Source organism: Camelus bactrianus, chromosome 4 (genome assembly GCF_048773025.1).
Source record: "Camelus bactrianus isolate YW-2024 breed Bactrian camel chromosome 4, ASM4877302v1, whole genome shotgun sequence".
In the NCBI taxonomy this organism is placed as follows: Eukaryota; Metazoa; Chordata; class Mammalia; order Artiodactyla; family Camelidae; genus Camelus; species Camelus bactrianus.
Genome location: NC_133542.1, coordinates 84,316,637 through 84,340,262, shown reverse-complemented (window position 1 = coordinate 84,340,262; position 23,626 = coordinate 84,316,637). Strand labels below are relative to the sequence as shown.

At 52.4% G+C, this 23,626-nt stretch overlaps 1 protein-coding gene across 9 annotated transcripts in view; it reads right to left on the bottom strand.

The window, feature by feature from the left end:
* The window catches only part of WNK2 (WNK lysine deficient protein kinase 2), a 116,422-nt gene that overhangs the window by 16,094 nt on the left and 76,702 nt on the right, over nt 1–23,626 (bottom strand). For 3 of the 9 annotated variants that reach the window (XM_074363007.1, XM_074363004.1, XM_074363011.1), the window contains 9 exons: nt 14,719–15,521; nt 14,365–14,422; nt 12,692–12,774; nt 11,904–12,595; nt 10,416–10,630; nt 9,315–9,503; nt 8,483–8,581; nt 2,428–2,472; nt 711–970 (listed from right to left, as the gene is read on the bottom strand). In XM_074363007.1, the coding sequence (XP_074219108.1) occupies nt 711–970; nt 2,428–2,472; nt 8,483–8,581; nt 9,315–9,503; nt 10,416–10,630; nt 11,904–12,595; nt 12,692–12,774; nt 14,365–14,422; nt 14,719–15,521 (2,444 nt within the window). The remainder of the gene's footprint in view (nt 1–710; nt 971–2,427; nt 2,473–8,482; nt 8,582–9,314; nt 9,504–10,415; nt 10,631–11,903; nt 12,596–12,691; nt 12,775–14,364; nt 14,423–14,718; nt 15,522–23,626) is intronic. The other 6 variants (XM_074363010.1, XM_074363005.1, XM_074363009.1 and 3 more) reach the window with 4 other exon arrangements.

Here is a 23,626-nt window from a genome sequence, read left to right as displayed (position 1 = left end):
AGATTTAAATGTTTATAATAAAGTGGAAAAATACACACAAGCAAAATTGCACATAATGTACTTATGAGTAACATACATTTTTCATATATAGAATCCAAATAAAATGAGTATTTGAAACACACACACACAAATGTCAATCATAGGGGGTACCTGACAGCTCACTGCAGAATTTTCAAGCTTCTGGATGTATGTTTGAAATTTTTTGAAATAAAACGTCATAGGGTAACCTTCCTACACTCAAAAAGCAAAACAAAACAAAAAGCCCTTCTGGCCTAAATGGCTTCACCAGTGAACCTTGCTAAACATCTCAGGAAGAAATAACACAATCTTGCACACACTCCTTCAGAAGATCGAAAAAGAGGGACAAGGTTTTAAAGTCAGCAGTCCTGATACAGGAAAGGATCACACAACAAAACCTAAGACTTCTGTCCTCCACAGCCTGGACGCACCTGAGCTACAGCCCAGTAGGAAGCGTGCCCCTGGGTGTGGCGTGCAGACTCTGCCCCCTCTGCCAGCCTGGGCTCAGACAGACGACAGGTGCAGGCGGGCCCACCAGGATGAGGCCACACCCACCAGCATGGCCAGTGCCACCTAAATGCTGCCCAACACTGGGCGGGGGCCTGCCGCTCTGCCGAGACCGGAGGTCGCAGCTTCACTCCCACCCCACCCCTCTGGCCCTGGGCAGCCCACCCCCACGGTGCCCCACTTACAGCCCGAGCCTCGCCAGGGGCCGGGGGCCGGCCTGCCCCGGCCTCCATGTCATGCAGCTTCTGCGTCTGCTTCAGCTGGTTGAGCGACGGCTTCAGCGGCGTGGCCCCCACCGTCTTGCTCGTCCACTCGTCCACCAGTTTGTGCAGGTCATCCGTGAAGGTGCCTTTTTTGTTGTTGCTGTTGTTTACCTGCGCCTGGATGTGCAGGGCAGGCTGGGGGCCCGGCTCAGGGCCCGGGACCAGGCTGCTGGTGGAGGACCCTGGGGAGGCACACACAGGCCACGGTTGGTGACACCACACGCCAGTACCACGGATGGGCTGCAGTTATTCAGACAATGGTCTCGCTTAGGCCAAGCAACGCCTTGCTTCAGGAGATGGTCTGCACTGGGGATGGGGGGGTCCGTGCATCAGTTTTAGACACGAGGGAGCATTTCCATGGACCATCACCCCATGTCATCAGCCAGGTCAGGGAACAGGACTCCAGCTGCTGGCAGCCTCACTCAGCATCCACTCTGTGCCCACGCTGCCAGAGACCACCAGACTCCCGTGTGAGAGTGCACAGAACTCCCGGTGCAGCTGGACACAGACTGGGGGCGAATTCCTCAGGCTTCTCAGCTCTAAACACAAGGATCTGGAGAGGAGTCAACAATACTTTGGGCAGGGTGCTTAGTAGCTGCCACTACCCGTCAGCAAAGGGAAAATGCTTGTGACAGGCTGGATTACTGACGCTCCTGGAAATGATAATGACTTGGTGATTTGGAATTTAAGACAGAAACTGCGGCTCTCCTCACCAGAGCATACGGTAATAAGGGGGTGCAAACACCCAGAGCCTTCTGAGGTGGGCTCAGTGCCCGGAGCAGGAGGAACTGGGAGTCCCAGCTGCCCGGGGAAGCCTGGGGCTGCAGCTTAGGTGGCACTGGACAAAAGTGAGTGCACTTGGCCATTTCACCGAAAGATCTTTTTTAATGGCCCAATCAGGACTTTTTATTTTATTTTTTTAAATTGTGTCCCTTTCCTCTCCCCAACGCATAATTTCTGGTTGGCAATTTTGAATAAGCCAATTTTTAAATTTTCTGCATCAAGTAAATGACGTGGTGACCATCTCTTCAAACAAGCCACTGCAAAATGTAGTTTACTTTAGAGGCTAGCAATGAGAAAGCACAGACACAAACAGGTAAACATCAGTGATGAGGTTTCACACGAAGAGCTATTTCTACATGAACATTTCAGCCAGAAAAGAAAAACGGAACCATTAAAATAAAAGAAGGGGGGGAGGGGGGAGGCACAAGATGAGAGCAGTGGGCAGCCCAGGTAAACTGATACCCATTTCGTCCCGGCATCTCTCCTCTGAGTGGGGGGGGGGGGCACTCATCTTTAACGTTTCGAGGAAATACTCATTCCTATGGTTTTTGGAAAAGGAGCCAATTAATGACTGGTCATGTGTGGGTATTCTGGAGTAGGAGAGCCTGTTCGATGTAAACTGGTGACAATGCACAAACTCTAGGAGCCATGGCGACTCAAAAGGGTGCCCAAGGGTGGCTGTCTCACCGGGCGGAGGCCAAGCAGCACCCGCGGCAGGTGGGCGCAGGGCTGACCCACGCCCACCCACCCACTGGGCCCTGAGCTCCAGGTCCAGCCATGGAAACCCTGATGCGCACTAGCCACAGCAAAGCCCATGCGATGGAAGCGGACAGGGGGTAAAAAACCCGATAATTACGACTGCTGTGTTCTTTGCCTAGACAGAGACGCTTCAAGGCAGACCCTGCAAGGGAAGAAGAAATGACACAAGACCACAGGGTTAGGCAGGACAGCACACAGGGGGGACAAGCCACCACACTCTAAGCAAAAGTCATCAGTGTGCGAGGAGGAGCAAAGGCCAGCAGTTCAGAGAAAGGACCAGCCTCCTGGGGTAACTGGGCGGCCCCCAAGTCAGTGTGGAGGTTCACATGAGCTTCGCCGAAGGGCGGAGGTGCAGGGCCAAGCCCCAAGCTTCAGATAGAAGTGTGTGTGTCTCTAGAAGCATATTCCAAAAAAAAAAAAAAAAAAGAAGAAGAAGAAAGAAAGAGGAAAAAAAAAAAAAAAAAAAGCAAAGCACACCGCTTGGTTTTCAAATGCAAGGTTTTTGGGAGCCCCACTGATGGGGGCAGGAAACCCATTAAAAGTCAGCCAGGAGAGCTCTCAACAGAGTGGAGCCCGGCTCTGCCTGGCATGAGGCCCATGGGCGGTTTTCCAAGTGCAAAAAGATACATTGTCTTGCAGGTTTGAGGCCAATTCCGGATCCTGGATGGCTGCCCTGAGCAGGCCAGAGGTGAGTGTGGAGGGGGAAATTCAAGGGGTCCTATGTGAGAGGCGGGAGGCAGGGCTAACCCCGGCTCCCTGTTAGCGCTGCTGTCTGGTACTCCATGCCCACCAGGGCAGCGCGGGCCTCCCTCACAGACCAGCACTAACGGTGCCGCACCCTGCACCCCTCAGAGGCTGCCTGTGCTGAGACAGGCAGTACGCTGGCTTTAGTGTCTGGCACTGACGGTCAGTGCCCACCTGGAGGGCGAGTGAGCTGGCTGGGAGGGGCTGCACACCGGCTTACCCTGTGCCATTCCAGGGAGGCAAGCAGGCAAAGATAGGGCAGGTAAGGACAGCTCAGGTATCCCCAAGGTCACTCAGCAAGGCCACACTAGCACAGAGGGCCTGTCTGTGCTCCCGCTCACGGCCCTTCATTTGGAACACGATACCCTGTACACCCTACACTCCCTAGACGGTGCCCATCACAGCACTCTCTTTATGCAAGGCAAGACACTGCCTCTTGTGTTTGGGGACGGGGACAAAGGGCAGCCCAGGCTCCCTGGGGGAGAGCTTTGCACGCTGGGCTCAGAAACCTAGCTCAAGTTGGGTTGCACTTCCTTAGTTCATACTGTGTGTGTTCTCTGAGGCTGACTTGGTAAAAAGGGAGGGGATGTTCTGTTGGGATCTCTAGTGTGTGAATAAAACCAAGAGGGCCAGGCAGGGGCAGTCCAGACCAACTGATTTTCAGTGGGCGCTTTGAAGGGCCTTAATTGGTCTGTGTCCTGAGATGGACCCCAACTTGGAACACAAGGCCCTTTGGGGGCGCCAGGCACCAAGGGAGGAGGGTCCTGGGCTCTCTGTGACTGCAGGGCACAGGCTGAGTGCAGATTTTCCTAGCTAGGTTCCTGTGGCCGCAGCATCCTCTGGACCTAGGCAGCCCCCCAGACAATTCTGCCAGGTCCCTGCAGCCTGACGGTAGCAGGTTCTTTCAAAATGATGCTCTGTGCCTGCCAGGCAACTCCCAGCGTGGCTAGAGCTCTGTGTTCAGGGCTGCCTCCCGTCACCCTCATGGGAAGCACATGCCAGCGAGCCACAGGAGCTGCCAGCTCAGAACTACTGGAGGGAGACTGGGCCTGAGATCAGGCCAGGAACCCAGGGTGGAAGCCACTGGCCACCAGGGCACAGTGCTCAGAGCAGGGATCAGTCTCTCCATCCTCGCTGGACAGAGCCCAAGATGACGAGCATGTGTCTGCTCCCGGCCTTCCACACTCTCCCCGGTCATAGGCCCTGAGGTGACCAAGCAAAGTCAGCTCTCCGTCCTTAGGGTGGACCTCTGAACAACCAACCAGATCTGAGTCCCTCTGCACCGAGTGCAGAGCCACAACTGAGCAGGCGTCATGTAGCTGGTAACCAGCCCTGACTCACGCCAGAGCCCCGTCCCTCCGCACAGGAGCCTCCTCTCTCACGTCTGTGCGCGGGTCTGGGTCCTGCCCTCAACAGCCACAGCGCAGGCGACGTCTGAGGGACGAGCCCTCACCCAGCCCTGCTCACCTCGCTCTCCATACAGGGCCCACAGGAAGCCCACATCAGACCCCCGTGGGGCACGACGGTTTAAACCAACCCCGCCACTGGTTTCCCATAAAGAGTGGAGTCCTCCCCTGCAGGACGTCTGTCCTCTGTCAAGGGTATGTAAGAGCTGGCTTGGAGGCCCTACAACTACTCAGAGAAGATTCCACACGAGCAGATCCTGGGGACGCGGCGCTTGGCGGCCTCTCCCAGCTACTGGGGAAACTGTTCTTCCCAGACTGTGAAAGGGCACCACGCAGGACGACCTAACGTCTTGTCCTGGTGCAGCACGTGTCTGCAGGGGCTGCCCGCTGCCTGCCCTCACAAGCCAGGCCAGGGTCTCAGGCAGCCCCCAGGCCTGCGTGCAGTGAGGCCTCTGCCCCTCTTGCCCCTCCTGGCACAGAAACACACGCTGCTCCTGGTGTGCACAGCCAGCCCTGCCGGGCACCCACTGCCATCCAGGCCCTCGAACTGCTCGAAAAATGCCTCAAATCCAAGAGTATCCAATGCCAGGCCCTGCAGCTATCACCATACTTGCCCCTTTATCAGTGTTCAAATACTAACGACACTCACGAGGAACTGGGGACAGCAGCCTCCGTGCAGACCAACCAGGGGCCTCCCTGCCTCCCCCATGACAAGAGGTGCGCCTCTGACGGGGCGGCCTTACCCCCCAAAGCAGCATTAGACGCCATGTCCAGGCCCAGGAGAACAAATGGGCGGACAGAGCCAACACACCATTCAGGGTGTCTCTGTATCCAGCCACCAAGTTCTCAAGCTGAGAAAAGTGCCAAAACTCGTCCATGAAGCGTGAACAGGGAAGCAGGATGTGTCTCGGCTCTGCCCTGGGGCGACTTCACCCTGGCTTCATCAACTGGGTGGCACGGGGCTGCCCGAAGTACAGCCCAAACTGGGTGGTCACAGGGCAGGGTGGGGCTTGAGGTGGGCGGTGTCCCCTCCCTGGGGGTCCTCTCCTGGCTGGGTCCCCACAGGGAGGGACAAGAACATTCCAGGGTGAGGGAAGGGCCTGGGAGGCTGCACAGAGACACCAGGGTTCTTGCTGCGGTGTGGACACCGGGCTGCAGCAGGTGGACGCCTGAGAAGGACACAAAGCAGGCCCCGTTCCACATGCACAGAGGAAGGCCTGGAAGGCACCCGCGCCTGCCTCTGGTCAGATCGGGGGGGTGGTGCCAGAGGCAGGAAGGATCAATGGGTCTGGCGACAGCTTCCGACCAAAAGGACACTAGGACACGACCACTTCTGTAACCCAACTGACTCCCGAAACATGGTCCCCAACCCTCCACCAGCTGCGAGGAGGGGTCTGGGACCAGAGCCTCCCTCCCACGCCTGCCCTTCTCTGGGGGCCCACCCTGAGGAGGTGCCGAGGCTTCACCCTCCCCGTACTCTCCACCCTGGGCATGGTCGCCTCTCCCACCCCGAGTCACCCTCCTACCTCCTGAAGCTCTACCTCAGGTGCCCCACCCGTCTCTGACCCCTCTCATCTTCTCTGAGCTCCGTGGGAGCTGAGACTTTCTTTCTGTACTTCAAAAAATAACCGGTTTTATTTTCCCAGGGTCTTGTCTCCTGTTCAGCTCAAGGCAGCAAACTAAAAAGCTCTCTAGGCTTCAGCTCTGGGCTGGGCCAGCTGCCCTCCCACTCCCACAGCCACTGCCCTCAGCACCCAAGCTCCAGCTCTCTCCGCGCCTCGCACACGACCCAGATCCCACCACGTGGGCCCTTCCAGCCGCTCAGCTCCTGCAGGCTGTCCCAAATGCCCTCCTCTCTGCCGCCTTTGCCCAAAGTCTTCCTGCCTCTCAGCTCTCGGGGGGCTGCGGCCAGCTTTGCATTTCCCGCAGTCTATCCAGGCATGTGCTCAGCCTCCTCTCAGATCTCAGAGCTGCCTGGCCACCAGGAACCAGCAGACGGGAGAATTCCCAGAGGAGTTGGAGAAGGGCACACAGGACAGGAGAGGGTGCCCCAGGGTATCCCATCCCATCAGAGCAGCAGGGGGGGCTCAGGCAGAGTCTTCACACCCGCAGTTAGAGGCTGTGAGAGGGCCGAGGGCAGGGACCCACAGCACACTCTCCCGACCAGCAAGCTCAGGGCTTGTGGGGGCCACACTGTGGCCCAGAAGGACTAGGAACCCAGCCAAGGCTTGACTAAACGGGCCAGGATGTGCAAACAAGCAGTATCGCTGGATCCACAGCATCAGAGGAGACAAGGCCAGTCTGTGCCACTGCCTTTGTCCCTACTATGCCTCAAAAAGAATTTTTTTTTTTTCATTTTGGAATAATAGTGAAACAAATGAAAATCTAAAAAAAAAAAAAAAGCAGAACCACATGGGTAGAAACGCAGCCTGGCAATGGCCTCAGAGGCGTACACGGCACTGACCACTCACACTTTTACCCCAAGGGCCCTGGGAAAACTACCAGCTGCTCTAATCTGCTTCCCATACCCAGCCGGCAGCCCTCCTGGTAGTGATACACACACTCGTCAGATGGTGACACGCCTGGAGACCCAGACACACATGGGCAGAAGAGGACCAGAGAGTGATGGGTGTGGTGAGCCAGGAGCCAGGATGCACGCAGGCCTCCCAACCCCCCACCCAACTCGGCAACTAACCAGCAGCCTGATGACATCAAGCTGAAAAGGGGCACCTGTCAGCGGACAAGGAGCACTTGGCAGTCCCTGGACACTTCTGTGTGGTCCTGCGCCTCCGACCTGTCCCTCCCGGGGGAGGGTGCCAAGGTTCCTCTGATGGGGATGGACACTGAACTCTGACGGATGCCTGCAGTGGATGTAGCCTCGGATCCCAACAAGCACAATGTATCTTTATTGTACCAGCAAAAGCCACATGCCCCAAACCAGCATGTCCAATCCAATTGGTAAAAAGCTTAATTTTTCTGCTAAAAAAACAAAAACCTGAAAGCCTCACAGCTTTTCATTCATTTGCCAATTGGTCTGAGGGATGATGATGATTTTGGACAGCCCCGAGCAGGTGCGCCATTCCTGGACAGAGTCCCTGAGCACTAGGAGGGTGTTCCAGGGAACCTGAGGATGACTGGGACTGAGTTTTGGTTTAGCAGAGCTTGGAGGAACTGCGTAATTGACTTCATCTCTGAGGTCCATGAGATGAGAGGGAAATACACCAAGTAAAGTGCTCCAGCTAGAGAGACGAGGTGGGGCCGGGACCAGGAAGAGAGCCTTGGCGGGAGGCTGGGAATCACATCTCTCAGGGTTGGAGAGATTTCAGTTCAGACCAGGAGTGGAGGCGGGGCGGGGCTGTGGCTGGGGCATCCTAGCTGGAGCACGTTCTCTTAGCATTTCCACATGCAGGGGGCGGGCAGTGGGTTAACAGTACTGAATGTTGTGATACGGCCCTTGTACAGAAGTTACACCCTCCAGTGACCTTCTAGAATTGTCTCGGCTCGCTACATGCATGTCTTCAGAGTCCAGACACGTGTGAAACACACCATGCGTCTAGAGAAGGCCGGGGTTGTCTTTTTGTTGTCGCTGGAACTGGGGACAGCGGACGTGTAAATTTGCCACAATCGCAACAGAAATAAACTTACGTCCAACATAAAAAAAAAAAAAAAAGAAAACAAAAAAACCCAAAAAACACTAAACAAGTGACGAGAAAAATAATGCAGAGCACTCTGAGGTCTAGGGGCAGAGCGCCCAAGGCCGGGAGTGGGTGAGCCGCTGCACATGCTTCTGGTGTCCGGGCACAAGCCAAGAGCATGCACTGGTGCTTTCCGGGGCCATAAGGGTGGGCATGGACGGGGTTCCATTGTTTATATTAAATAGGTGATTTCAATGGGGGAGGGGGAGGCGTCCTACAAAATGTATGGAAGGTAATGAAGACAGGGAGGGGCAGGGGAGAAACCAAGGGCCAGGAGGTGATAAAATACAAAAGAACAAATACAGACAGATGGACACAGACACGGGTCCACTGAGGAATCGAGCGCGAGGTTTGCTACTAGACTTATAGGTCACTCTCTCAGACGTTGGGTGGTAAACCGTCCAGCCTGCAAATGAATATAGAGGGAAGAAAACAAAGAGACAGGCATCAAGTACAGTCTCTGGGATTCCGCCTACACACCACCAGCCACATCCGCCTCTTCACTTAGCGTCCGCGGCTGCACCTAGCCCAGCCCGGAGGCCCGCAGCCACTGACCACGCAATGGAAAGGAGGCAACGCTGGAGCGGAAGAGAAGCGGACCCCGGGAGAGCGTGCGGGGCGGGGCGGGGGGTGGGGGTGGGGCGCCAGCCGCGGTCACCACGACTTCTCTGAACAGAGATGGCAGGGGCTGGAGCACCTCGTCGCGAAGCTGCTGCGTCCACGGCAGCGGTGACGAGCATTTCCTCCTCAAGGCCCATCTCCCAGCTCGAGAGCTGTGCCCTCGTCCCCCCAGCCGGCCCTCCTGACGGAAGGACCCGCATTTAGTGGGGAATGGGGTGGGGTGGGGCGGGCCCGTGCCTGGGAACCAGCGCAGAGCACACAGCGGATGCCGCATCCGACCTCTCGGTGGTCCCGGCGCCTTCCCCAGGCCGGCTCTAGCAAAGCGCACCTCCCTCTGAGCCGCTCACAGCAAGACTCCATGATGGGCAGGCCATCCACTCTTTTCATTCAAAAGCTACGTCTATGACTTTTGTCTGTGAGAAGCTGTCGGCAGCCCTGGCCGCAGCTCACGTCCCCTCTATGCCACACGGGCCCTACGAGGCTAGCACATGCTCGGAGACGGGCGAGCTGGGAATCACCTGGGCCGTGCGCTCCGCCTCCGTCACTGGCCAAGCCGGAGCAGATGTCTGCAGACAGGGAGGCCCGCATGGAGCAAGGCTGCTGGGTCTGAACTGCCTTCCCACATGGGTCTGAAGCTGCTGTGGGCCCCGCCCCAGCTTGGGCAGGGTCCTTAGCAGGAGGGGCTCTGCTGCACTCTGACAAGTGACCTGGGTGGAGGGGGAGAAGGGGGTGACAGGCACGATGAGGCACCACAGGACACACCAGCCAGTCAGGCCACATCTATCCTCCCTGCACTTTGCTAGGTGACCTTGGGGAAGCTGAGTCCCTGCAGGCAATGAGTGTGTGGCTGGGTCACCCGTGGGGGGGTGGGGGTGGGGGGGTGTCAGGAAGGTCAAAGAAAATGACTGCTGTCTCCACCAGTTAACACTGTGCCAGCTCGAGCTGTGCAAATGCATGGAAAGGACCACAGCACACCTGGAAATGCACACCTGGGCTCAGAGGGGACCTGTGGACTTCATAACTCTGATTAGCCTCATGTTAGCTTTAGGAATTGGCATGGAATTCATGTAATTTGTGTAATTCTTGGAATTCATGTAATTTGTGTAATTCTTGCAATTCATGGATGGGTACCCTGCAGGTTATCTGCAACATGGAGAGGAAGGGGTTAAGGTCAGCTCACTGCTGGCTTCCCACCAGGTGCACCCGGCTCACTGGGCCTGACCCCAGAGTGTGGGGGCTCGCGGTCAGTGTGTACTCTCAGTGCCCAGGCATTGTGGTTAAGGGCTGGGGGTCCTCACCATCCTCCTCCTTCCAAAGGCAGATGCTCAACCCCCGCTATCAGGGGGTGACAGATGCCCGAGAAACAGGGTCAGAGGAAGCAGGCTCCGTCCCAGGCAGCACCATACAAGGAGGAGCACGCTGCAACCCACAGGCGGCAAGTCGGCCTACCCAGTCCTTCCCTCCCGGCAAGAGGGGCCCAGGCTCCAGCTCTCGCAGGCCTGAAAAGGCTTCCCTGCTCCAGTGAAGGAGATCTGAGAAGGGCTCCTCCGGTTCTCAGTGCCTGCCTCCCGCCTGCCCCACCCCCATGCCCGAGGGCAGCGGGAGGGCCCCGGGCCAACCTGTGCTGGAGGCCACGACCTTGAGCTGCTGCACCAGGGGGTTCAACAGCTTCCCCGCCTTCAGCTTGCTCTTGCTGGTCTTCCTCCGGCGGCCGACAGGGGGTGCTGTGTGGAAGAGGCCCAGGTTGGGGGGCAGCGGCTTGCCCAGGCGGCGGTACAGGGCCTCAATCTCCTGCTTCTGCTGACTCTGTAGCTCGGAGATCTCCTTCAGGTGCCTGCGGGAGGGGAGAAGAGGGACGCCAGGTGGGCATCCCGGTCACTCCCAGCACACGAGGCCCCTCCAGGAGACGCCGCTGCTGGCCGGAGAGGCGGGAGGGGCGGGGCGGTGAGCCCCACGCATTAGCCTGGGCAGATGGGCCCTGCACAGGGGACACGGGCATTTAAACATCACTTTCTGTTTACATCTAAACCAAGTGGGGGTATTGCCAGGGGCCTTCAGCACCAACACCCCCAACAACACAGAACTGCATGAAGTCCAGCCTAAGGAGATTCAAGTTTTCTGATATCCAGGCGCCTAACACTGGTTTTCATGGTGGCGGGTGGAGGGGTGCGGTGTGAACAGCTTCACACATTTCTGCTCCCAATACGAACCCTACCCATAAACACAAGTGAAGAGACGAATAATCAGTGGCCAGAACTGGAAGGCTGCCTCAGCTTTCAGGCAAATAACTGTCACTTCCTCCGTGGGAGGGAACAGCCCAAGGGGCCTCAGGTGAGAGGAAGCCTTACAGAGCAAGCCTATGGAGAGCATGCCAACAGCCAGGGGCCTGGGGCTCCAGCCCGGGCCAGTGGACCTTCCAGCTCGGGCTGACCCCATAAGTAACACCACCCCCGGGCACAGAGCTGAGCTGACAGGTCACACGGGTGGGAAACTGCCGTTAAGACTCAGCTGGAATCACTAGCTGTCGGCCAGGGCAGTTTCTAAAGCCAGGAAAGGGCCGAGTGGTCCCCGCCGGCCTTCCGCAGGGAGCACGGGGCCAAGGCTGGGGCTGGGGCGGGTAGGGGGCGGGGGCAGCAGGTGCAGGGCATGGGGTGAGGGCAGAGCTAGCAGTGGGACAGAGGCACCAGCCCCTCCTGCCCATGTCCCCACTTCTGGGCCCACTCCAACAGCTCTCAGCCCACGGCCACCCCTTCCCAAGGACGAGAGCCTCTCCATGCCTTACTAGGTATTCGGCGGGGCCCTCCTGCCTTGAAGGAGACTTCAGGGTGTAGCTGTATCTCAATGACCCTGACCACAGTGGGGGCAGATGATATTTGCAGAGGGAGAGAGCTAGCGTGAGCAAGGCCTGTGTCTGAGTGTTGAGTGTTCCCCCAGGGGGCTGGCCCACTGAGGCCACAGGAGGGGAGGGGTGGCCCCCAGGGACCAGGCCTGACAGCGGGGACGACACCTCTGCCCTGTCACCCGGCCCAAGCAGCTCAAAATGCAGTTGGCAGGACCTGGACTCCTGCTGCCTGATGCTTCCCGGACCCCTGGCCCGTAGGACCTACTTCTCTCGCAGACTCTGCAGCTCCTTCCTGATGTCGGCATCCTCGATCTCTGAGTCATTGTCACTGCTGATGTAGGATGACTGGGAGTGGAAGGAGGTCACGCTGATGGTGGGGACCTTCACGCCCATCCTGCTGGGTGTCTCCTGGCTTGGGGAGCCAGCCCGAGAGGACCTGTGCAGGAAGGCGGTGGCCTTCTTCACAAAGTCACTAGCCACACCACCGCCACTGCCAGGGAGGGAGGCACGCTTCTGCGCCGGGGACCTCCCACGCGGGCACTCGTCCCCAGAGTCGCTGGACACGGGCTCGCCCATGCCGACCTCGATGGAGGAGGCCGTCTGTGCCCGCCGCACAGCCAGCTTCACGTCTGGGCTGCGAGGGGCCTGGTCCAGGTACACGTCGGGCGGAGCGGAGTACCGCAGGGTACTGGGGGAGGCCAGAGTCCACTCATCCTGGGTGCTGACCACTGAGAACCGGCCCACAGTTTTGGCTGGTGAGCTGCCGTCCTGCTGCCCTGGCCACTTCCGGGGGGACCCCGAGACCAGAGCGCCATGTGTCTGGGGGTGGCTGGCCTGGCCACCCTCTGTCAACGTCCCTGGGCAGCTCTGGGTGGACTCAGCCAAGGTCTCCCCAGGGACTGTGCCGGTCCGGTCTGCGGGCTCCAGACGTGCAGGGATGGCAGAAGCAGGGGTATCCTTGGGAAACAGTGCAGAGGACAAGATTCCAAGCGAACCCCAGCAGAGAGCAAATCCAACAACCCACCGGGCGTCTCACTGGAGAAAACTCCTTACCTGGAGGGCGCTGGGCACTGCGGGTGAGCCTGAGGCCACCTGTCCTCCCTCACAGACCAGCATGTTGCTCAAAGATGACTCTGCTGCAGGAACACCAAAATCATTACTTGGGCTGGTGCAGCCAAGCCAGAAGGGAAAGGGAGCCGGCAGGGAGAAGCTGTGTGTGCAGCTAGGATAACTGAAGACCCTCCTGACATCCTAGCCGCATCACTTCACAGGAGATGCCCTGACTCCCAGGAAAGGGAGCAGGCGTCAGCCCAAACCACTCAGCTCCCTGAACACCCGTGCTCCAGACCCTCGGGCGCAGCCGGGCCCTCCACACACCTGACGGCCGTCACCTGTCTCACCTGTCATTTCTCTACACCTGCTGATGTCACCCTGTCTCATCTGACATCTCTATCACCTGAGGGCATCACCCTCTCTTTCCACGACATGTTCCAGTAAGAAAAGGGCCTTATAAGGTCCTAGAAGGATTAGCTCAATAAGGATGATTTCTAACCCTGCTGCTCCGATGTCCAGGAAAGGCCCGTGTTGTCCAAACCTGTCTCAGGTTCCCATCTATAGAGTGGGGAATCAGCATATTTCTGACCAGCCTTCCTCGGTTGCTGTGAGGAGCAAACAGCAAGAGCAGAAGGGGCTGATGTGTGGGAACCTGGCCCAAGCTGGGACCTGCACACAGCAAAAGAAAGCCAGGGCTGTGTGTCAGCCTGAGCTGGACTGACACGTGGGGGTTGACAGGGGCTGACCGAGCCTCCAGCCAGGCTGGGGGGCTGCCCACTGCACAGGCTCCTGATGAAATGTAGACCCGTCTGTCATGCAACCCCAACCCGTAGGCAGTGGTGACACTCCTCACACGCCTGTGGTGGGGATCGTCCAACCTCGCTTTGCATACCTCCAGGGACAGGGGGCTCATTACCAACTGCCCTCTGTTTCTGGACAGCTCTGACTGCCAGAAAGGTTCACCTTGTCCAAACTAGAAGCTGTCTCCTCAGAGCTCCCCCATGATTTTTGTACTCCCGAAGGCTCCAGCACTCGAAGTGGCTGATGCTGTAGAAGGAAGCCCACGGTACACACCTCACACTCACACACAGAAGTCAGAAGGAGACGGAGCGGGCACTCAGGTACGACCTCTCAGCTCCTCCCTTCCCCGGTACATTCCCGCTTCACCCCTGACCCTCATCTTCCCCAGGTAAACATCACCTGCTACAGCTTCTGCTGAGAAGGAACGCACAGCTTAGAAGGTCAGACAAACTCCCTTGGCCTGAACACAGGAGCCATGGAGGAAACACTATTTCAGAACATCATGAGTGGCTCCAGCCTGGCAGCTTCCATACTGGAACTCCCCAGCCCCAGCCCTGCACTCTGTCCAAAATAACCATAGGCACCTTCTTCTAAAGAAATGGGAGACAGGGATGCACACTGGAAAATACTGAGAGCACGTGGGGGCCAGACGGGTCCTGACAACACCCAGTCCTTTTACCCATTTCCACAGAGGACCTTCTCTCCTTGGAGCGTGAACACATGGTTTGTGCCAGAACTCAGTGGGTTTTAACTGAGGCATCATGACAGGCTCCTGCCACGTCTCGGTCCCACCCAAGATGCTGCGGGGATGAAGGGTGAAGAGGCAGAATGTTCCAGAGCAAGGAAGGCTGGTAGCATCTGGGGCTCATTACCTGTCACTGGCAAGGATGTGGCCTGCTCCACTGTCAGGGCTGTTTCTGACTTTTCCAACTGAAGAAAGAAACAGAAAGGAACGAGCTGTGAGCGTCACTTGCTGACATTTCTGCAGCTAAACTGCAAATGCTCTCCTCCAGTCCAAGGGCTGTGCTCCCCCCGCCCCGGGCCCGTCTGAGCATCACACGTTGGTGTGGGTCAGGCATGGCATGGCTCTCCAGGACAGGATGGCCTGGGCTGGGGCACGGGGGCTCTACATGGCCAGGGTACCCCCTGGCCTGGGCTGGAGTCAGCTCCAAGCCCTGTCCAGGCCCCCACGCAGGAAGAGTGCCTCCGGGCGAGGTGGTACTCACTGCAGGCTGCGGCAGCAGGGCCAGGTCCCCCCTAGAGGCCTCTGAGAGGGGCCAGTCCCCTCTTGGGGGCTCCAGGGTGAAGTCTCGGTCACTGGGCTCCATGGGGGTCCCGGCCGAGGCTGAGGAGGTGGGCACGTGCTCCTGGTAGAGCAGGGTTCGCAGCTTCTCATCCAGGCTCTTGATGGTGCTGTCCACGAAGCCCACCCTGGGGGGCGGCCCTTCCCCATCTGACTCCAAGGCCGAGGGCGCCAGAGGGGGGCTGGGGAGCTGGGGGGCGGCCAGGCTGATGGCCCCCACCACAGTGGGGAGTGGGGGAGGGGGCTGGCCCAGGGTGGGCTGAGGGGCCCCGCCAGGGGCACCAGACACGGCGGCCGAAGCTGACAGGGGCTCCCCCCGGGTGCTGGCCTCTCTGGCTGACACCGGCTCCCCCAGACCCATGGGGTGGAGGGGGACCTCCAGAGATGGGGCGCGAGGCCCTGGGCCCACACCCAGGGGCTGTGCAGGAAGCTGGGCGTCATGAGTCTCCACTGGTGGCCACGGGGCCTTATGCTCAGTGGCCAGCCCCTGAGGGGTCCCCGGGCCCCCCGCCGGCATGGCTGCCCCTGTCGCTGGCTCTGGCTTCAGACTGGCCGCTGGTGGGGCCGTGTCTTGGAGCACGGCAGTCACGGGAGGGGAGGATGGCACCACAGGGGCTGGTGCACTGCCAGAAGGGTCCCTGGGGCCCGCTTGGCTCAGAAGCTGTGGACCAGCAGGGAAGCTGGCTTTTTCCTTTGAGGACAGCTGGTCTTTACAGGGAACTGTATCTAGAAGAAACAGGAAAAATGCCTCTGTATCAGCCTACTCTGGTCCTGTTTACCGGGCACTTCACTGGCCAAAAAGACGTCTGCTATGAACTAGACCTACACATCGTTCCTCTGTCTTTTCCTCCGATGCACCGGCTTCCCGCGTGCTGGCCCCCGCCTGAGACACCTTGCACAGGTCCTCCCGCCGCCCTGCTTCTCACCCCAGGCTGTGCTCCAGCAGTGCTCCCTTCAGCCGAACTAGCGCACCCATCCCTTCCTCCTGGCTTTTCTGTAGCACTGAGCCATCAGGCATAGCCCGTCACCCATCTGCTGCCTGTTTTTCCAGCCCCCACGCGCCAGGTGAGCTCCATAAAAACACGGCCCTGGTCACTCTAGCACTGGTCAGTTCCACATAATTTTGAAATGAAATGATAAAATTAAGGTGTTTCTGAGTAGTGAACTATACACACTCCCCTGCCTTGGAGTGAACAAGAACTCCTGACGAACCACCACCATGCTTTGTTAAGATCAGAAGCTCAGACCAGAGGAGATGGAGATGGTGGAGCAGGGGATACCAAGTTCCCCTTGCCCCACAAACACATCAAAAATACATCTACATGCCAGACAATTCCCACTAAAATCACACTGAAGGCTGGCAGGAAGCCTCTTATACAACCAAAGCTCTAAAGATCCACACAGAGTCAGGCGGGAAGTGATCAGGTCAGGACCAGCACCCCTAGGAGGGGACACAGAAGTAAAAGGAGTTACACGGGCTCAGAGATCCTCCCTGGGGAGTGAGCGGTTCGCACCATCGCATCCCGTCCCCAGGGTCCAACACCGGGAAGATGCGTCCCCCTGGTTGGTCTGAAAACCAGTGAGACTAACAGGACTGTAAGAAACCTGGCATCCACTCGTGAACGAGGCAGAGGAAGCAGACTAAAACTGCTGAGACTCTGGCTGGTTCCCGCCACTGCTCCAGCGGTGCCCTGGCCCACGCCGAGCACCCGCTCTGGCACCTCTAGCTCCGGCCTCCCACTAGGTCAAAGGCTGCCGTGGCCAAACTAAGTGTGCACCTGTGGGGGACAGAGCTGGCTCTGACCCGGCCTTGCGTCGGCACGGGGCAGGGGCAGCTGTTGCTGGTGTTCACAGAGGCAGAAAGGGGGATGGTCTGGGGCTCTGACTGGTGTGCGGGAACTGCCCCAGCGCACACACCGGCCTACACCAGCACCCAGTCCAGAAGCGCGGCTCCCCTCTGGGGCAAAGGTGCTGCTGTTGGGAGGAGGGGAGAAAGCACACTGAGAGGAAATTTAAAATGGAGTATTATCTATAAAATTTTGAATCAGTATGTTGTACACCTGAAACTCATAATATTGCACATCAATTATACTTCAAAAGAAAAGAAAGAAAAGGGAGGGAGGGAGGAAGGAAGGAAGGAAGGAAGGAAAGGAAGGAAGGAAGGAAAGAAAGAAAAGAAAGAAAGAAAGAAAGAAAGAAAGAAAGAAAGAAAGAAAGAAAGAAAGAAAGAAAGAAAGAAAGAAAGAAAGAAAGAAAGGAAGGAAGGAAGAAAGGAAAGAAAGAAAGAGAAAGAAAGAAAAGAGAAAGGAAAAGAGGGAGGAAGAGAAAGAAAGAAAGAAAGAAAGAGAAAGAAAGAAAGAAAGAAAGAAAGAGAGAAAGAAAGAAAGAAAAGAAAGAAAAGGAAAAGAAAAGAAAAGAAAAGAAAAAAGAAAAGAAAAGAAAAGAAAAAAGAAAAGAAAAGAAAAGAAAAAAGAAAGAAAGGAAAGAGAAAGAACGAAAGGAAGGAAGGAAGGAAGGAAGGAAGGAAGGAAGGAAGGGGGGAAGGAAGGGAGGAAGAAAGGGGGGAAGGAGGGAAGGAAGGAAGGAAAATAATTTTTTAAAAAAGCAGCAGCAGCAGCAGCAGCAGCAGCAGCAGCAGCAGCAGCAGCAGCAGCAACAGCAGCAGCAGCAGCAGCAGCAGCAGCTCAGACCACAAGCATCCTGTCAGGAGCCGGAAAGGCGTCTTCGTCGGGGACCAATCAATGGCGCACAGCTCCACAGCATCCTACCCAGGACCTCTCAGAGCCTCTGTGTGGTCCCAGAACTGGGAACATCGAGAGGAGGATGCAGTGGTTTCCATACTTACTTAGCCTTTGAATCTACTTTTCTGTACTTAAAAAAAAATTATCTTAATAACCAAAGCCAAATTCATACAATGAAAATAAAGAAAAGCTTACCCAAGAAATGGTATGGGGCAGAGTGCCAGGATCCCAAGCCCCAGACTCATGTTGCCCCTCCCCAGCAACTGTAAATAACTTTTACTACATAAGTGTGTGCTCCAAACACCATAATTTACTTTTGCCTAATTGTGAATATTGTATCAGAGGGCTCACATTTATTCGTTCCTGTCTGGCTTCTCTCTCATCACTATATCTGGGAGATGCATCCATGCTGGGTGTCTGTAGACTAATTCACTCTAAGACTGTCCCACCACTCACTCGTCACTGTGTGGCTGGTGCCCTTCGGCTTGCTCCCAGTTTGGGACATGACTAATACTAACACACAAGCGTGAGTGTGACCGTGCGCACCTGCTGGGTGTACACCCAGAAGCAAAGTCGCTGAGTCAGAGTTGCTTCAGCCTTCAGAGGACACTAGCCGGCTTCCCAAAGCAGGTGTGCCACCTCCCCTCCCATAGCAGCCTCTGAGCACTCTCAGGGCTTCCTACCTTCCCCAAGTCTTCCTGGGGGGTGTACAGGATCTTAACGTGATTTTGTCGTTTGCTTTATTGTGGGTAGTACCCTCGATGGGAGATCTGCCCTCTTAACATTCTAAGTGCGCAGTACGGTATTATCTGTAGGTGCAGTGTTGCACGGTAGACCTCTAAAACTTACTCATCTTGCATAATTGAAACTTTATACTCACTGAACAGCAATTCCCCACTTCCACCCCCACCCGCCAGCCCCAGGGCCTGGGAACCACTTTCTACTCTCTGCTTCTGTGAGTTTGACTACTGGATACCTCACAGAAATGGAATCATACAGTATTTGTCTTTTGTGATTGGCTTATTTCACTTAGCATAATGTCCTCCAGGTTCATCCACGTTATCACAAATGGCAAGATCGCCTTCTCTTTTTAAGGCTGAGTAATATTCCATTGTAAGTAACTACCACATTTTCTTTTTTTTTTTTTTGCCACTTGTACATTGTTTTTATTGTAAATCAGTGGAAAATGCAGCATGAAACACATATGTTGCAAAAAGATCTAGAGGCAAATCAGGTTTATGATTTAATTCTTCTAGTAATTGTTACTGAGGTTGTGTCACTGAATTTTTCACTGTTAAACAGGAGACCACATTTTCTGTATCCATTTATCTACTGATGGACATTTAGGTTGTTTCCACAATCTGGCTATTGTGAATGAACAGGCGGTGCAGATTTCTCTTCAAGATAGTGATTTTATTTCCTTTGTATACAAATCCAGAAGAGGGACTGCAGAATCACATGGCAGTTCTGCTTTCCCTTCTTGAGGAACCTCCATACTGTTTTGGTGTGCAGTGTGCACCATTTTACACTCCCAACAACTGTGTACAGCGTTCCCATTTCTCCACATCTTCATCAATACTTTTCTTTTCTTTTCTTCCTTTCTTTCTTTTCTTTTCTTTCTTTCTTTTTTTTTTTTTTTTTTACAGTAGCCATACTGACAGGTGGTGAGGCGATTTTTATCTCTGGATAATGTCAGAATTGGGTTGAATTCTCAGACACCCTGCTGGCATCCAAGAATTTCCTATTCATGTGGAGAAGCCTACACACACACACACAAGTTGGCACTGGGTCTGGGAACCCTTTTATCCTGTCTTACTCTACACTGCACTACCTAGGACTTCCAGTAGGACACTGAAAACAAGTGGTGACAATGGGTGTCATTATATGGCTCTCCATCTCAAAGAGAAAGCATTCTGCATATCGCCATTAAAAATATTTGCTGCTGTTTTTAAGGTGATATCCTGTATCAGATTAAATAAATTCACTTTTATACCTATGTTGATATTATTTAAAGTCATTAATGGATGCTGACTTTTATCAAATGCTTTCCTCCGTCTATAGAAATGATCACATGCTTCTTCTTTAATCTGTGTCTCTGGCAACTAACATTCCACTCGCTGGTTCTATGAGCTCAACTTTTTTTTTTTTTGAGATCAAACAGTATTTATCTTTCTCTACTTGACTTATTTTATTAGCATAATGACCTCCATGTTGTCACAAATGGCAGCATTTCCTTCTTTTTATGGCTGAATATTCCACTGTGTGTATTTTCCATGTTTTCTGTATCCATTCAGTTGATGACACATAGGTTGTTTCCATGTCTTGGCTGTTGTGAATAATGCTGCAATGAACATGGGAGTGTGGATATCTTTTTGAGACAGTGATTTCAGTTCCTTTGGATGAATACCCAGAAGCAGGACTGTTGGAACATATAATACTTCTACTTTTAATTTTTTGAGGGATCTCCATACTAATTTCCATAATAGCTTTACCAATTTATATTCCTACCAACAATGTATAAGGGATCCCTTTTCTCCACATCTTTGCCAACATTTGTTATCTGTTGTCTTTTTGATCATGGCCACTCTAACAGGCATGAGGTGAAATCTCATTGTGGTTTTGAACTGCATTTCCCTGATGATTAGTGACGTTGAGTACTTTTTCATATACCTGTTGGCAATTTATATATCTTCTCTGGAAATATGTCTACCTGGGTTCTTGGCCAATTTTGTAACTGGATTATTTGGGGGTTTTGTTACTCAGTTGTGTGAGCTCCTCACATATTTTTAGATATTAACCTTTATCAGATAAATGATTTGCAGGTGTTTTCTACCATTTTGTCAGATGCCTTCTCACTTTGTCGATGTTTCTATTGCTGTGCAGAAGCTTTCCAGTTTGATGTAGTCCCGTTTTTAATTTTTGCTTTTGTTTCTTGTACTTTGGATGTCATAGCCAAAAAAGCATTGCCAAAACCAATGTCAAGGAGCTTTTTCCCTATGTTTTCTTCCAGGAGAAAGGTATCAGGTCTTCTGTGTAAGCCTTTAATTCATTTTAAGTTGATTTTTGTGAGTGGTGTGAGTTAAGAGTCCAATTTCATTTTTCTGCATTTGGATATCCAGTTTTCCCAGAACCATTTATGGAACGGACTATTTTTTCCTCACTGTGTGTACCTGGTGCCTTTGCCATAAATTAGTTAACCACATATGCTTGGGTGTCTTTCTGGGCTCTTTATTCTGTTCCACTGGTCTATGTCTGTTTTTATACTAGCACCATACTGTTTTGATTACCATAGCTTTGTAATATAGTTTGAAATCAGGAAATGAGATACCTCCAGCTTTGTTCTTTCTCAAAACTGCTTTGGCTATTTGGCTTCTTTTGTGACTCCATACGAACTTTATGATTGCTTTTTCTATTTCTGTGGAAAATGCCATTGGAATTGCGGTGTGGATTGCATTCAATCTGTAAATGGCTTTGGGTAGCATAAACATGTAAACAATATTAATTAGTCCAACCAAAGAACAGGCGCTATCTCTCCATTTATTTCAGTCTCTTTCATCAATGTCTCACAGTTTTCAGTGTCCAGGGCTTCCACCTCTTGGTGAAATTTATTCCTGAGTATGTTATGATTTGTGATGCTATTGCAAATGAGACTGCTTTCTTAATTCATCATTCAGGCAGTTCATTTTAAGTGTATAGAAATGCAACTGATTTTTGCATATTGATTTTGGATTCCGCACAGAGTTCGTTTCTTAGTTCCAAGTTTTTTGGTGGTGGGGTCTTTAAGGTTGTCTCTATATTAGATTATGTCACCTGCAAACAGACATAATTTTCGTTCTTCCTTTCTGATTTGGATGCCTTTTATTTCTTCTTTTTGCCCAGCTGCTCTGGCTAGGACTTCCAGGATGACATTGAAAAGAGGTGATGAGAGTGTGTATCCTTGTCTTGTTCCTAAACTAGAAGGAAAAGCTTTCAGCTTTTCACCACTGAGTATGATGTTAGCTGTGGACTTGTTACACATTGCCTTGATTATGTTGAGGTTCACTGCTTTTACTCTTTTTTTTTTCTTATCATGCAAGGATGCTGAATTTTTCAAATGCTTTTTTCTGCATCTATTGAAATGGCCATTTGATTTTATCCTTCATTCTGTTATGTGTTGTGTCAACGTTTATTGATTTGCTTGTGCTGACTCACCCTTGCATCTCAGGAATAAATACCACCTGATCCTGCTGTGCAATTCTTTTAATGTGCTCCTGATTCAGTTTGGTAGTATTTTGTTGAGAACTTTTGCATATAGATGCAATACAGCTTCATCAAGGATACTAGGCCTTAGTTTTCTTTGCTTGTAGTGTCCTTGCCTGGCTTTGATATCAGGGCAATGCTGATGTGGTAAAATGAGTGTGGAAATATTACTTCCTCTTTAATTTTTTTTGGAAGAGTTTAAGAAGACTGTTGTTTATTCTTTAAATGTCCGGTAGAATTCACCAGTGAAGTAATCTGGTCCTGGACTTTTCTTTGTCAGGAGATTTTTATTACTGATTTAATTTCCTTACTAGTTATAGGTCCATTCAGATTTTCTACTTCTTCATGATTCAGTCTTGGCATGTTGTATGTTCCTAGACATTTTTCCCTAGGTTATCCAATATGTGGGTATGTAACTGTTCATAGCATTTTCTCATGATTCTTTGTAGTTCTGCGCTATCAGTTGTAATGCTTCCTCTTTCAATTCTGATTTTATTTGATTTGTTGCTCTTTTTTTCTTAGCCTAACTAAAGGTTTGTTTTGTTTGCCTTTTCAACAAAAAAACTAGCTCTTAGTTTCACTGATCCTTTCTATTGTTTTTCTAGTCTCTATTTCTGCTCTGAACTTTGTTGTTTCCTTCCTTCTGCTATCTTTGGGCTAAGTCCTTTTTCCAGTTCCTTGATGTGTGAAGTTAGATTGTTTATTTGAGATCTTTCCTGCTTCTTAACATAGGCTTTTATCACTATAGATTTCTTCTTAAAACTGTTTTTGATGAATTATGCAAGTTTTGCTATGCTGTGTTTCCATTTTCACTTGTATCAAGACACTTTCTATTTCCTTTGTGATTTCTTCTTTGATCCATTTGCTATTCAGAAATGTGTTGCTTAATTTCCATGTAATTGTGCATTTTCCAGCTTTCCTTCGGTTATTGATTTCTAGTTTCATACCATTGTGATCAGAAAAGATAACCTGATGTGATTTCAATCTTCTTAAATTTGTTAAGACTTGGTTTGTAATCTAACAAATGACCAGTCCTGGAGAATGTTCCCTGTGCACTTGAGAAGAATGTGTGTTCTGCTGCTGTTGGGCGGAATGTTCTGTTTATGTCTCTCAAGGTCTATTTGTTCTAAAGTGCCATTCAAGTCCAATATTTCCTTATTGATTTTCTGTCTGAGTGATCTACCCATTATTGAAGGTGAAGTGTTAAAGCCCCTACTATTAGTGCATTGCTGTCTATTTCTGCCTGCAGATTTGTTAGTATTTGCTTAATATATTTAGGTGCTCTGATGTTGGGTGCATATATATTTACAATTGCTATATCCTCTTGATTAAATGATTAATTTATCATTATATAATGATTTTTGTTGTCTCTTGTTCCAGACTTTGACTTGAAATCCATTTTGTCTGATATAAATAAAGCCACCCCTGCTCTCTCTCGGTATTCATCAGCCTGGAATACATTTTCCCATCCTTCACTTTCAGCATGTATATGCCATCAAAGTCGAAGTTAGTCTTTTGTAGACAGCATATACTTTTGTCTTGTTTTTTTAATTCATTGTCTATCTTTTGATTAGTGAACTTAACCCATTTACATTTAAAGTAATTATTGATAAGAACTTCCTACTGCCATCTTATTCATTGTCTTCTGACCGTTTTGTAGTTCCTTTGTTCCTTTCTCCCTCTCTTGATGTCTTCCTTTGTGGTTTGATGATTTCCCATAGTGTCATGCTTTGTTTCCTTTATCTTTTCTGTATCTATTATAGACATTTACTTTGTGATTACCGTGAGGCTTACAATAAAAATGCTGTTATAACTGCCTACTTTAAGCTGATAACTTTGGTCACAAAGACT